The sequence below is a fragment of the Papio anubis genome, chromosome 19 (genome assembly GCF_008728515.1).
Source record: "Papio anubis isolate 15944 chromosome 19, Panubis1.0, whole genome shotgun sequence".
Taxonomy (NCBI): Eukaryota; Metazoa; Chordata; class Mammalia; order Primates; family Cercopithecidae; genus Papio; species Papio anubis.
This window is the reverse complement of record NC_044994.1, coordinates 60359732-60375724: the sequence shown is the minus strand read 5'-3', so window position 1 is coordinate 60375724 and position 15993 is coordinate 60359732. Positions and strand designations below refer to the sequence as shown.

Genomic DNA, 15993 nt, shown 5'->3' with positions numbered 1-15993 from the left:
ATGGCTCTATTATACAGTTGTCCTCTTCCGATAACCAAAAGGTTTTAATGCCAACCTGGCAGCGTCTTTAGACTCTCGCACTCCTAAACTGTCCCCTCCTCCAGTTCGACTCCTCAGGGAGCGCGCGGCCACCGCTGCAAGACCAGAACGCAAACGCCCAGAGCTTCCTCCGCTTAGAAACCCGCGGCGCTTGGCCCCGCCTCACCTGCTGTGGGCCCCGCCCCGCCCGCCGCCGGCCTGCTCACGGCCTCTCCCGTCCTCCCTGAAGCCCCGCCTCTGACCCCGCCCCGTCTTGTCTCCGTCCCGCCCCCCGCCCGCCAGCCCGCGTCTCTGTCTCTCGCCTTCCCTGAGGCCCCGCCTTCAGCCCCGCCCCGTCCTGTCTCCGCCCCGCCCCCGCCTGCCGGCCCGCGTCGCCGTCTCTCGCCGTCCCCGGGCCGCGCGGCCGGAGCTGGCATAGAGCATCGGCGGCCGCGGCGATACCACCGCCTGGGGACGTGGGCGCTGCGCTGGATACGGCGCCACCGAGAGCGCCCGCCGGCCGCTGGGCTCTGTCCTGCAATCCGGGGTTGCCCCCACGAGCGTCCAGCGTTTCCTGAGGGCGGGCGTGTCCGGGCGGTGCGGGGCGCGGGGACTGAGCGCGGCTGAGGAGACCGAGCTGGGGCAGCGCCTGTCGGAGCGCGGGGGACGGCGCGGAGGTCTCGCGGAGCCCCGCGGGAGCCTGGCCCTCCGTGCAGAGCAGTTTTCTGGAACTCTCCGCCTCCGCCTCCCCTGGGGCCCAGTGCGGCGCTGAGCCCCCGTCCGGATCTGCCTGAGGTAAGCGGACTTGGTGGCTCAGGGGTCTCTGGCCCTCCTGCCTCAGCCCCAGAGCGGGGAGCGGAGCATGGGGGTGGCGGGGTCGGAGGACGCCAGTGAAAAAATGCAACAGGCGGGGCGGATCAGGAAACTCCTAGCCTGAATGTTTCCTACAGAGGGGAGACTTGTCCAAGACTGAAACTTGCTTAGATTCTTCCAGCCGCGGACGGGCACGGAGAGGCGTCTTCCGACACCGGGGTCCGAGCTCCCTCTGGCGGCTCCGCCTGAGGACAGGGACGCAGCCACAGGTGAGCGCCAGGCACGGAGCTACCGCCCCTAGGCCTGGCGCCTGGTCACGATTCGCCGTTCCCCCACCGAGAAAAGTGACTGGTCCGAGTAGTTCTCATTAGGAAGATACCTTATGATCCCACGAAAGCTAAACCTTCCGCCAGAATTTAAAATAAAGGTCTTTTCAACTTTTAGTTTTTTGTCCCTCGGTCCTTGGGAACAAGGAATAACAAGGATAGTAGGACTCATCTTTCTGTAAACTGCATTTGAATAGAAACATTTTTTTAAGTGACTAAAGACACTTTGGTGGCGTTAAACTATAGATATTGTCGGGAGAATTCAATCTTGTATATTTTGTATTATTAGTTGCTTGTCGTTTGCTGATGGTCATTGGGTTCCAAATAAGTGCATTTAAATGGATAAGAAAAAAATCCCTTGCCCTAGCTTAGGTTGCAGATAATATGAGATTTCACTGTGATTCTAAAATTTCTATCAAGTGATTGCAGAATGTTTAAGCTATCAGTTTATGTTCACTCTCAGCATACCTGGAGCCTCAGAGAATTTTTGTTTTGTCCCCCACCCCCAGAAAAGAGTGTCATGAAAAAAGAACCGAAGAGAGACCTCACTGTTGCTGAAAGGGGAATTTTCTTTCCCAGTTGGCGGTTACTTCATGATTGGACGAGAAGTATCTAGGTGGCTGAAGAGATTGCATTTTTATGGTTATACACATGAAGCTGATAAAAGAAGATATGAACATGGTTTCTCTTTGTCATAATAGGCTGATGAGTAAGTAAGCCTGAAAAATATTTGAAATGAAGGCAGGAATTTTGAATTTTTTAAAACCAACTAAGACTTTGATCACTTATTGAGGATGTTTCTTTCTCATAAATGGAAGAAAAACATTCACAAGACAAGAAGTATAAAACGTTGAGAGGAATGACAACTGAGTCCACTCACTCGAAGAATATCAGTACTTTATCATCTTCTTTGGGCAAACATACACAAATGCATCATATATGTGTGGTGAACTTATCACCAGTGATGGTTTTCTATGTTAGAAATGACTCTTAATTTGAATTTTGGAGTGCTTTTTCTCTTTTTTTAACGATGTGTGTTCCAAGTCTTTGTGTTAAATAGATTTAAGTAAAGGAAGTAAATGCTAAATTCATAGTGTTTTTTAACTGTACCACTTCCCTGTGTATTATGGAAAAATTAGAAATTTTAACGTTCTTCGAAGTTTTACTGGAAGCAAAACTGTGCCAGGGACAGAGATACACAATTTAAGTTTTCTCTTTCTGGCAACTGCACTTGCTTAGAATGTACTGAATGTCAGCTGGATTTCACAGCATATCAGATTTACAGTCTTTGTTTTATCAAGGCCTTTACTGTATGTTTTATACTAACCAGATGGGAAACACATTCAGCATCATATCTGACATGTATGCCTAAGGGAGGAGCTCCCCCATGGATCATGGCGTTAATGTTTACAGGACATTTACTATTCTTAGTATTATTGATGTTTGCTTTATCTACTTTTGAGGAATCTGTGAGCAATTACTCTGAATGGGCAGTTTTCGCAGATGATATAGATCAGTTTAAAACACAGAAAGTGCAAGATTTCAGACCCAACCAAAAGCTGAAGAAAAGTATGCTTCATCCAAGTTTATATTTTGATGCTGGAGAAATCCAAGCAATGAGACAAAAGTCTCGCACAAGCCATTTGCATCTTTTTAGAGCTATCAGAAGTGCAGTGACAGTTATGCTGTCCAACCCAACGTACTACCTACCTCCACCAAAGCATGCTGATTTTGCTGCCAAGTGGAATGAAATTTATGGTAACAATCTTCCTCCTTTAGCATTGTACTGTTTGTTATGCCCAGAAGACAAAGTTGCCTTTGAATTTGTCTTGGAATATATGGACAGGATGGTTGGCTACAAAGACTGGCTAGTAGAGAATGCACCAGGAGATGAGGTTCCAATTGGCCATTCCTTAACAGGTTTTGCCACTGCCTTTGACTTTTTATGTAACTTATTAGATAATCATCGAAGACAAAAATACCTGGAAAAAATATGGGTTATTACTGAGGAAATGTATGAATATTCCAAGGTCCGCTCATGGGGCAAACAGCTTCTCCATAACCACCAAGCCACTAATATGATAGCATTACTCACAGGGGCCTTGGTAACTGGAGTAGATAAAGGATCTAAAGCAAATATATGGAAACAGGCTGTAGTGGATGTAATGGAAAAGACAATGTTTCTATTAAATCATATTGTTGATGGTTCTTTGGATGAAGGTGTGGCCTATGGAAGCTACACAGCTAAATCCATCACACAGTATGTTTTTCTGGCCCAGCGCCATTTTAATATCAACAACTTGGATAATAACTGGTTAAAGATGCACTTTTGGTTCTATTATGCCACCCTTTTACCTGGCTTCCAAAGAACTGTGGGTATAGCAGATTCCAATTATAATTGGTTTTATGGTCCAGAGAGCCAGCTAGTTTTCTTGGACAAGTTCATCTTAAAGAATGGAGCTGGAAATTGGTTAGCTCAGCAAATTAGAAAGCACCGACCTAAAGATGGACCGATGGTTCCTTCAACTGCCCAAAGGTGGAGTACTCTTCACACCGAATACATCTGGTATGATCCCCAGCTCACACCACAGCCGCCTGCTGAATATGGTACTGCAAAAATACACACATTTCCTAACTGGGGTGTGGTTACTTATGGGGCTGGGTTGCCAAACACACAGACCAATACCTTTGTGTCTTTTAAATCTGGGAAGTTGGGAGGACGAGCTGTGTATGACATAGTTCATTTTCAGCCATATTCCTGGATTGATGGGTGGAGAAGCTTTAACCCAGGACATGAGCATCCAGATCAGAACTCATTTACTTTTGCCCCCAATGGACAAGTATTTGTTTCTGAAGCTCTCTATGGACCCAAGTTGAGCCACCTTAACAATGTATTGGTGTTTGCTCCATCACCCTCAAGCCAGTGTAATAAGCCCTGGGAAGGTCAACTGGGAGAATGTGCACAGTGGCTTAAGTGGACTGGTGAGGAGGTTGGTGATGCAGCTGGGGAAATTATCACTGCCTCTCAACATGGGGAAATGATATTTGTGAGTGGGGAAGCTGTGTCTGCTTATTCTTCAGCGATGAGACTGAAAAGTGTATATCGTGCTTTGCTTCTCTTAAATTCCCAAACTCTGCTAGTTGTTGATCATATTGAGAGGCAAGAAGATTCCCCAATAAATTCTGTCAGTGCCTTCTTTCATAATTTGGATATTGATTTTAAATATATCCCATATAAGTTTATGAATAGGTATAATGGTGCCATGATGGATGTGTGGGATGCACACTACAAAATGTTTTGGTTTGATCATCATGGCAATAGTCCCATGGCCAGTATACAGGAAGCAGAGCAAGCCGCTGAATTTAAAAAACGGTGGACTCAATTTGTTAATGTTACTTTTCAGATGGAATCCACAATCACAAGAATTGCATATGTCTTTTATGGGCCATATATCAATGTTTCCAGCTGCAGATTTATTGAGAGTTCCGATTCTGGACTTCAGATTTCTCTCAATGTCAATAATACCGAACATGTTGTTTCTATTGTAACTGATTACCATAACCTGAAGACAAGATTCAATTATCTGGGATTCGGTGGCTTTGCCAGTGTGGCTGATCAAGGCCAAATAACCCGATTTGGTTTGGGCACTCAAGCAATAGTAAAGCCTGTAAGACATGATAGGATTATTTTCCCCTTTGGATTTAAATTTAATATAGCAGTTGGATTAATTTTGTGCATTAGCTTGGTGATTTTAACTTTCCAATGGCGTTTTTACCTTTCTTTTAGAAAACTAATGAGATGGATACTAATTCTGGTTATTGCCTTGTGGTTTATTGAGCTTCTGGATGTGTGGAGCACTTGTAGTCAGCCCATTTGTGCAAAATGGACAAGGACAGAGGCCGAGGGAAGCAAGAAGTCTTTGTCTTCTGAAGGGCACCACGTGGATCTTCCTGATGTTGTCATTACCTCACTTCCTGGTTCAGGAGCTGAAATTCTCAAACAGCTTTTTTTCAACAGTAGTGATTTTCTCTACATCAGGGTTCCTACGGCCTACATTGATATTCCTGAAACTGAGTTTGAAATCGACTCATTTGTAGATGCTTGTGAATGGAAGGTGTCAGATATCCGCAGTGGGCATTTTCGTTTACTCCGAGGCTGGTTGCAGTCTTTAGTCCAGGACACAAAATTACATTTGCAAAACATCCATCTGCATGAACCCAGTAGGGGTAAACTGGCCCAATATATTGCAATGAATAAGGACAAAAAAAGAAAATTTAAAAGGAGAGAGTCTTTGCCAGAACAAAGAAGTCAAATGAAAGGCGCCTTTGATAGAGATGCTGAATATATTAGGGCTTTGAGGAGACACCTGGTTTACTACCCAAGTGCACGTCCTGTGCTCAGTTTAAGCAGTGGGAGCTGGACGTTAAAGCTTCATTTTTTTCAAGAAGTTTTAGGAGCTTCGATGAGGGCATTGTACATAGTAAGAGACCCTCGGGCATGGATTTATTCAATGTTATACAATAGTAAACCAAGTCTTTATTCTTTGAAGAATGTACCAGAGCATTTAGCAAAATTGTTTAAAATAGAGGGAGGTAAAGGCAAATGTAACTTAAATTCGGGTTATGCTTTCGAGTATGAACCATTGAGGAAAGAATTATCAAAATCCAAATCAAATGCAGTGTCCCTGTTGTCTCACTTGTGGCTGGCAAATACAGCAGCAGCCTTGAGAATAAATACAGATTTGCTGCCTACTAGCTACCAGCTGGTCAAGTTTGAAGATATTGTGCATTTTCCTCAGAAAACTACTGAAAGGATTTTTGCCTTTCTTGGAATTCCTTTGTCTCCTGCTAGTTTAAACCAAATATTGTTTGCCACCTCTACAAACCTTTTTTACCTTCCCTATGAAGGGGAAATATCACCAACTAATACTAATGTTTGGAAACAGAACTTGCCTAGAGATGAAATTAAACTAATTGAAAACATCTGCTGGACACTAATGGATCGCCTAGGATATCCAAAGTTTATGGACTAAATGCTGCAGGTCAGCAGAAATTTGCACTAATAATACTTCCCAACCCACTTTGTGGATATGAATCAGAAGAGTTTGTTTATTCTTGTGTGTGTGTGTGCGTGTGTGTGTGTTCAGTGTTATTTGCACAGAGAGATTGTTTTAAAAAATGGCACCATATTTGGCCTAGCAGGATTTATTTTTATGCCATCACCTCCCTTGCCTTTGTTTCTGAAAATTTTGTCTGCTAAAAAGTTTCTGCTACAGAGTGGTAGATGAAGTTATATCATGGGGATCAGGGGAGATGGGGAACATTTTAAAGGTTTTTGTCTAACTCTCCTTCATCTGTAACTGTGCTAATCTATCTAGAGACCTCAAACACTGCTAAAGGCCTTGCAATTGCTGCTTTACCACGCATCTCTTGCTTTCAAGATGGACTACAAAAGTTCCTTATCCTTTTGAAAAGGTCTTCTGACACACCTTGCACAAAAAGAAAAGAATTTCTTTTACTGTGTATAATGTGCAGTGATATCACTGAGGAAATGGTGAAAGCTCCTATCAGAACTGTAGGATTTCTTCTGGGAAATACAGATGGAAATACAGAATGAATATGTTTTTCTGAGGTCAGAAACTGACTTTAAAAGCCTCCTTAAAGTTTTTTACTTAGAAATAATAAGGAATAAGTCTTTGAAAAATCTGGGTGCCAAGGGCTGGTAGATCATTTTAGACATGGTTGTATGTTTAAAACTCTTATTTCACTTTTTATCCTCCCTGAAGCTACAGCTGTTCACCATCACATCTCTCCTACCCTATCCTTTCTGTCACTGTCAAGCAAAACAATCAGTAGTTACTAATTGCTAAACTCCCAATATTGTGGGGCATTTTCCTCCCAGATGATTAATTTTGCAGTAAAGACTGACACAGACTTAGAATCAAATTTATTTTTCTGGAATTAACACTCTGTGACTCAAAGTGTTGCCACCGCAGTGTCTTTTTAAACTGGAAACAGAATTGGAAAACTGCCTGACTTATCTTGCATCCCTTTGAATGAGTTTACAGACTGCCAGTGTCTGCAAAAGTTGAAAGCAAATGGGAGATGATGTCAGAGGCATCTGTTTCCTTTACCATCTGCATCTTATTATAAATGTAGTCGTCATAAAGTGTGGTTTATTTTATTTTGGTAGGATCTGAAATCAAAATGCTTTGCCATTATAAGCCAGTGGAGTAATTACAATGTATTGGATGAAAACGTAAGGCAGTGTCGAGACTTGATGAAAATCTCTGTACAGATTGCAGTCTTCTTCCTGATGTTTCAAACCGTAGTTCCCTCAAGCTCTCTAACACTTGGGAGTCTGTCATTCTGACCTAGATAAAAGTGGTTCTTCCTCAGTAGTTTGTTATTATGGCAAAATGTGCCTCCAGAGTGATAAAGCTGTGGATATGTTACATTCCAGCTAAACCTAACTGGGCTGTCATTTTTCTTCCATTATAGTGTGAATGGAGGCTGCCCCCCTCCCCCACATCTTCCTTCCCATATCTCTCATGATCGTCCCTCCGTAATGTCAAAATGAGTGAAATTCATGTGAATGTAGGTTGAGAGGGCACCGAAGACCTGAATCTACACCATTATTCTCAAGAAAGATTATTCTTTCTATCTCAGAGTTACCAGCAAGCATATAAAATGCTACTTGGATGATATCTACATGAATATTGCATGCTACATGGGTGATAACACTATTTTCATTATTGGTCAGAGTCTCAGTGTTTACATTCAATTCCTAGGATATGTGATCTTGAATCAGATCACATATAAAAAGTCTGGATTGTTAGCAGTATTAGATCTGATCAAGGTAGGAATTACAATTGTGTGCAGGTAGCAAACAAGAAAGCAGAAACTACTGCTTCCTTTATTTTAACATTGTACAGACAATACAAAAGTGTACCTGTAGGCAGGAGAAGGCCAAATGGAGTATGTAGAGTAATAGGGGAAGAAGAGTAACAAAAAATGAAAAAAAATGAGTTACATTGAGAATGAATATGGGAACATGCCATTGAGAGCAAAATAAAGGTATAGGCTTACCAAAACGATCTTTACAATGTATCCTAGCTTTCACTCCCACGTGGCAATGCAGTTGTATTTGCCTGTTTCTCTATTCACCTACTCCCACCCTAAGGGAAAATTTTAGACATGAACCCTACTATTTAGTTAATTCTAAAATAGAAAGTTTGCTAGAGAAAGCGTCTACTCACAGATTGTCCTGTAAGGAATGTTATGTATGGGTGAGCGGGTGACACATCCATTGGATATGTATGCATGTGATGGTGCCTGAGATCCCTGCCTTAGAAACTGAATTCCCCAGGGGATTGATTGACTCTCCCAGCACATTCCCAGGTCCTGCACTCTTAGGGTGATCTAGGAAAATTTTAAGTAGCTTCTACTCTTATTTTTGTTCTTATCTTTAAAGTAATTAAAAGAGGGATTCTCACTATCTGACACTTCTGAAAGAAATAATTATAAAATTTCTCATCTGTAAAATCCATCTTTTTCTACATTAACTTCCCCATACATAGGCCTAATTGGGATAAATGCTTTTATTAAAATAATAGGATTGACATTTTAAAATTTTGAAAGGACTTATTAATTTTGCTGACAATAATAACAAATATAATGGTAATTGGCCTTTTAAATTTTCAGACAACATAGATTTACTCAGGATGAAATGAAAAGGCCATATTCAGAGTTTAATTTACTCTAATGAAAATTCAGAGGGAATAGGAAATAGGAAAATCTGCTCAGGAGAAAGCAGCTAAATCTGCATAAATTTAATTTGTAGAATTTAATTTAAAATTTAAATTTTAACAAAGAGATGATGCAAGAATATGTATGTTTAGGTATAAACACCAAAATATTAGACATTTGATTGTCCTTTTACATAGAGAATAACTAATAAATGCCTGACAAGAATGGGACAATCCTTCCTTGTATCAGAATTCCCAGGTCTTGCTACATTGCCCTCTGCAAATGTATTCAAAGAAGAACCTCCTCCACCACTTACTTTTGGTTGGCATCATTGTTCAGCAGTGATTTCTGTACATCACCAAATATCCTAGGCATTCTTGGTATACAAAGTGTATCACAATTATAAGTGAGTAAATATTAATGATAATTTTTGAATTGCTTCATTTGGCTTGATTAACTTTGATCAGAAATAAAAAAAGTTTTCATGTATTAATTTAGGAAAAAACATAAACAGAAGGCAGTATAACACCACTTCCAAAGGTAAGGGCACCGAACTTTTTTTTTTTTTTTTTTTTTTTTGGAGATGGAGTCTTACTCTGTCGCCCAGGCTGGAGTGCAGTGGTGCGATCTCGGCTCACTGCAACCTCCGCCTTCCGGGTTCAAGCGATTCTCCTACTTCAGACTCCTGAATAGCTGGGATTACAGGTGCACGCCACCATGCTTGGCTCATTTTTATATTTTCAGTAGAGACAGGGTTTCACCACATTGGTCAGGCTGGTCTCGAACTCCTGACCTCGTGATCTGCCCGCCGGGGCCTCCCAAAGTGCTGGGATTACAGGTGTGAGCCACCACGCCTGGCAAGGGTACCTGACATTCTAAGATTTCAAGACACTTAATATGTGGGCTATTAGCCACTTATTTAAATGTCGACCAAATTGTCTAATATATCTGATTAATCATGATTTCACTTCATTTTGGAAGAAAAATTATCCATGTAATTTTTAAAGATCCAGATGACTTTGGATTTTTGCATAGACGACGATAGACACTTTAAACAATAGATTCTAACATTCTCTGAAACACTTGAGATGTTTGAGCTACCATTTATATGGGTTTTTTGTATGTAGTCCAAGTAACGCATACATGTTTAATTGATTCTGTTTTCATGGATAGATTCAGCTAAGTCTTCCAAGCAATTAGTTTTTTTGTTCGTCGTTGTTTTTCTTTCACACATTATCCAGTTATGCAGCACTGGAAACAGAGTGAAGATCGTAAACCGGTTTTATCAGACCTATGTATAATAAGACTCCTGTTAATACAAAAATAAAAAGCTAAAAGCAACTTGTCTATGATTGGGATAATTTTATCATAACCCTTTTCCTTAGGTCTTTGAGTAACGCTGTTAAGATTTTGTATGGAGCTGAGGAACCAGCAGTTGGAAAATGCAGGGCAGATTGAATACTGATACCCAAATCCACAATTTTAGCAACTGAACTTGGTCCTTCTCCACCTCCCCAACCCCCGACTCTTGTGTCTCTGTTCCCCTAACTTAATTCCAGGCCCTGACTGCAACTTTCTAAATGGTAATGATGTACCTGTATCAAGCATCTGTATTCTACATCTGCCCCTCCTGCCACTGGTAAGATCTTCATTCAGGCATGATATCACTAAAAGAAGAAACTTCTTGCAAGTTGCTTGAGGTATACATCACTAATGTGATGCACAAGGTTAGCACATTGAAGATGCCTTTTATTTTTATTTTTATTTTTTTTAAATAGAAGAGATTTAACACTACTTCCAGAGGTAAGGTTCCCTAACATTCTAAGATATCAAGACAGTTAACATGTGGACTGTTAACTGCCTGTTTAAATGTTGACTGAATTGTCAATAATTGGTTTACTCTGGATAAGGATCTATCATGAATTGATCACTTAATATGTGCTGCATATTGAATCATAAGGTTTTTGTGTATCATTACAATCCTCAGAACAACTCTCTCAAGTAGTTATTTTACATATATGTTTGAAACTCAATGTCAAGTGATTTGTCCAAAGTAAATCAGCTGTTAAGTGGTTTGACCAAGATTTAGGCATATGTTTTTTCAATTCAAAAGTTTTTTGAAGGAATTTTGAATGGATTTATAATTCATTATTAATTTGACTGTTCACCATACTTTTGTTACTTTTGAATGAATGGATACTTTTGAATAAAAGGACCAATCAGTGTATCTACTGTCAAGGTACTGATTAGCATAAAGGAAGAACATAAAAGTCAATTGACTATGAATCTGCTCATTGAGGAATTAGCAGTCTATCTAGAGACTTTGAAAGTCTTAGGAATTCATCAGAAAGAGAAGGAGCGAGAGGAGGGGTATGCAAGGTAGTGATTACCACCCAAGGAAAAACCCCAGGAAGTGGTACCTGTTCTATAATAGACATGGCTTATTTATTTCTGAAACAGCGTGGTTATGAGGAAAAAGAAGAAACTTCTTGCAAGTTGCTTGAGGTATACGTCACTAAAGTAATGCACAAGGTTAGCACGTTGAAGATTTTTTTTTTTTTAAATAGAAGGGAATATAACACTACTTCCAGAGGTAAGATTCCCTAACATTCTAAGATATCAATTAATTAGGGGGAATTATGATAGGTAAATTTGAGTAGAGATCACCACTAGGTTTTGAGTATATACTTCTCATGGCACATCCCATCAATCTTCTAAAAGAGATTCTGTGTTATCCGTAAGTGCAAATAGAATAAAACCACTGAAACTCACTCTTGCAACTCCCACTCACTCAACTACCCCAAGTTTGGTCTGTATTTGAATATCAAGGAATGCCCTGGAGAGAGGGAGAGAAAGAGAGAGAAAGAGAAAGCCTGAGTGTGGTCTGACTGGCCTGTGTATAGACCATTGCTAGTAATGACGGTAAGATGGACAACTCAGTGTATTTGATTCAGGCTCTGTCAGGCTTTTCTTTTCCTTCTCTCCCCCTCCCTAAGAACCTCCAGATCCACAGTGCCAGGCACAGTTCTGAATCCTGGGAATGCAGTGGTGAACAAAGTATACATGGGCTGTACCTCCATGGAGCTGACAGTTAAGAGGGAACTAAAAAGAAACATTCCTTTTCCACTTTTCACAAATTTCCCAGCATAAGGGAGCCCACACCAAGTAGAAGTGAATGCTGTGAATTCTGTGACTAACAGTTGATCAAATATATTCAAATAGAGTTTGTTTTAGGGAAAAAACAACAATCTGTTATTCTTTTCCCTGTCTTGTGAATAATCACAGAAGAAAGGAAACAAAGGAGGGAGGGAAGGAGTGAAATGGGAAGAAAGGAGAAACCCTAAATCTGAACAACAGAAAATAAAGTACTCAAGGAGAATCATTCCAATAACAATGGTGTGTTAATTATTGTATAAACTATTTAAAAGACTGAAATATTAGGGAAGATGATACTTGGTAGAACAGAAAGACAAGTTATAATCTAAGCCGATACTGTTTCACAGTACATGGCAATTGCTCTTTCTATTTTATACTATTTCTTTAAATGATTTCTGTATTGCTGACTCTTGAAATGAATGTAATTTTTCTTTCAACTGTATTAACACTGATGTTGAATTTCACCTAATGTCTCAGGTTTTCAGATGTCCTAGATAAGCCAGTGTCCTCTAATATATTGTGTTCTGCTCTATTTTTGACCTCGGGATACATACATTATTCTTTACAGTTTAAAAAGGGAAATATTCATGGTCATGCAACATCTTTAATGCTCCTTGTTTCTCTTTTTGGAAGTCAGTTTGGCCCCTATTACTGTCACTTTTCTCATTTGCTAAATGAGAAACATAAACTATTCAATCCTTGCATTAAAATCTGACACCCCTCAATGAACAATAAGTATTTTTACCTTATTCATTGCATGATGTGAATAATGCTGCAAACCCTTGTACTATACTGAAAAATTACTGCCAAGTTTTATTGATTTTTGTTTGTTGTTTTTTGTTTGTTTGTTTGTTGTTTTAATGGTATGTTCATTCCTGCACTCTGTTCCAAAAGATTAGGTTTTCTCTAGATTTGTTTACATTGCTTGCAGCTTTAAAATATGGTTATTTTAACTTTATGAACCATTTAAATTTGATGCTTCAATGCAATATTTCACTTAACATTGAAGGGAGATTTATATGTATAAAAACACAATACAACCAAGAAATGATGAAATTGCTTTGAGGAAATACTCATTAAAATATAAGTTCATATAAAGGATATAGCTAATAAAAGTTAACCCCACATCAACAAAACGTAAAGTTTTTACTGTCTTTTTAAGCATTAATCTGAGCACCCTGGCTAGTTCAATGCTAACTGGAGCATAATATGCTTACAGTTGGCTTATGTACACCAACTAACTTCTGATTATCTCTCTAGATTTACCGAAGTAAACTGAAATGTACACATATCCAGTTGTTATTGTGACCTTTTCCTAACAGTAATTATAAAACCATCTAAAATATCCTGTTGTTGAACACATGAATAAAAAGATACATACTTGTATACACACACACAAACTTAAAATTTCATTACCTTAAGAAGCATAAGGTTTTCTCTTTACAACCAGCAGGTTGTACTGGTAGGTTTTTCACAAGCTTTGTTTTTAACTTCCCCCATTTCTATCCTAATTTGAAGGGGGACATTACCATTGAAAATGTAATATATACAAGTTTATATTTAATATGATCTTTGGAATTAGAAATAAGTACAAATACCCTACTAGCTCTGAGGTCTTAGGCATGTTTTTAAATTTTAAATCTTCATTTTTCTAGCAGTAAACTCCCTCAAAGTTGAAGCAAGAATTTTCAAAAAGTATGTAAATTAATTATAGTAATTATTTCCTCTTTGTGACCATCTCCAATATTCTCTTACTGATGAGAGAGAGAGAGAGGCAGTAGAGGTATATTTACTTTTATTCTCTTGTAAGTATATGCCCAAAGAGAAGAAACAATATAAAATGTGATGCATCTGTTTTTAAGTGAGAAAATATTAAAAATATTTTCAAATAATTTGGGCATATATAGTTAAGATATGTAGATATCTATACTAATCAGGCACCTATTTTGGTAATTACTGTATTAATTGAGTTGCACAAACTTGTAAAATAAAAATTACTCAATATGTTGATTTAGAAATACTGCCTTTTTAATGTTCATATTTCAGTAAACAATTTTATTCAGCCTTTCACTTCACCTTCAATATCTTCATTTTCAGAGCCTTATTTTGTCTTTTTCCAAAGTATATTTACTTCTGAGATATATTGAGATATAAACATTTCTGAATTCAAGTCTGATGCTGTCATTCCGTTTTATTCCACGTCACAAGTCTTTTTTAAATTTTTTTTAGACAGAGTCCCGCTCTGTCACCCAGGCTGGAGGAGTGCAGTGGTGTGATATCAGCTCACTGCAACCTCCACCTCCCAGGTTCAAGCGATTCTTGTGCCTCAGCCTCTGGAGTAGCTGGGATTACAGGCAGCCACCACCACATCCAGCTAATTTTTTTGTATTAGTAGAGATGGGGTTTTGCCTGTTGGCCAGGCTGGTCTCAAACTCTTGAATTCAGGTAAACCACCCCCTCATCCTTCCAAAGTGCTGGGATTATAGGCATGAGCCACCCTGCCCGGCCATAGGTGCCATTTGCATAATTAAGCATAACTGCATTCATACCTTCTTTTGATAGACATATATTTGTGATTGTCTGCATTATTGTATTTTTCCATTTCAATTTTTTCCACTTAAGTATACATAAAGCTCAACATGTTTTAGAACATTACATTTACTCCACTGACTGTGATAGAATAAACTGAAACCAGTTGGAGGAAGTATATTCAAATTACATATCAATGTATATGTATATATTACTTTAACACCATACATAACAGAGGATTGTATCAATATAGAACTATTACATCTACGTAGAATGAACTTTTCTGTTAAGTCACAGGCTATTCACACATATTTTTGGGGTTGCGGTAAAATTCTACAGTATCTCATCTTTTGGTTGGTGCTTTGTAAGTTTGAATGCTTGCTTTTTCGTGGCTTGTACGTTGGGACCAAGGAGCAAATTCCAGAGCCTCCAGTCAGAAACTCAACCTTTCAGTGAGGAGAGTGGGAGAGTGCACCTCTGAAGTAGGGCTGAGTGTCATAGTACTATGCTAATGGGGCACGTACCCTCAATAGAGAGTCAGTCCTTGTGTGTGATTGTTTATTGTTGGATATTGCTGCCACATCCTTGCATTACTTGTCTCTAGGCAGTTATATACCACTATTGTGTTGATTCTTTTATATATGAGCTTTATTGCCCCTCTCTGTTGAACTGTAGGCATTTGGATATGCAAAATAGATTGCACTAATATGTTGACAATGAAAAAAATGCATTGACCCTAGCTGGGAATTTGGAAGCCCTCCCTTATGATATTGATACGTTGTTGTGGCCAGAACTGGGATTTAGATTTAGAATTCATATACTCACACATTCTACAAAATGTTATGAAACATACGTAATATGAAAGATAGTAGTAAAACGAACATGAGTATACACACCAACCACTCTAAGAAATACATAGTTAATATTAGTAGTTAAGCCCTCCATCTGACTTGCCATTTTCACATCGTCTGCTCCCACCAACCATCCCAGAGGTAACTTCTGTCCTGGATTTTGTGTTTATCATTTCCTTGTTCTTCTTTATAGCTCCACTATATGTAGCTGTATCTTCATCAACATACTGTATGATTTTGCATGTTTGTAAACTTTATTTTAATACTAACTCTATTCGTCAGGGTTCTCCAGAGGGACAAAACCAGTAAGATAAGTTTATTAGGGAGAATTGGCTTATAGGATTACAAGGGGAAGTTCCACAGTAGGTCATCTGCCAGCTGGGGAAAGAGAAGCTGGTAGCATTGCTCAGTCCAATTCCAAAAGCCTCGAAACCACGGAAGTCAACAGTGCAGCACTCAGTCTGAGACTGAAGGCCTGAGAACCCTTGACATGCTGCTGGTTCAAGTCCAAATGCTGAAGAACCTGGAGTCTGATATCCAAGGGCAGGAGG

At 39.5% G+C, this 15993-nt stretch overlaps 1 protein-coding gene across 1 annotated transcript; it reads left to right on the top strand.

Annotated features, from left to right (window-relative positions):
- The first annotated feature begins 705 nt into the window (after positions 1 to 705).
- DSEL (dermatan sulfate epimerase like) lies at positions 706 to 14066 on the top strand. Its single transcript, XM_003914466.5, has 2 exons — positions 706 to 813; positions 1667 to 14066. The coding sequence occupies exon 2, from the start codon at positions 2522 to 2524 to the stop codon at positions 6188 to 6190; it is 3669 nt and encodes a 1222-aa protein (XP_003914515.2). The 5' UTR covers positions 706 to 813; positions 1667 to 2521; the 3' UTR covers positions 6191 to 14066.
- The last annotated feature ends 1927 nt before the right edge of the window (positions 14067 to 15993 follow it).

What these genes read in the sequence shown, in the direction of transcription:
- DSEL (XM_003914466.5), top strand. Translation starts at nt 2,522, where the DNA reads ATGCCTAAGGGAGGAGCTCCCCCATGGATCATGGCGTTAATGTTTACA.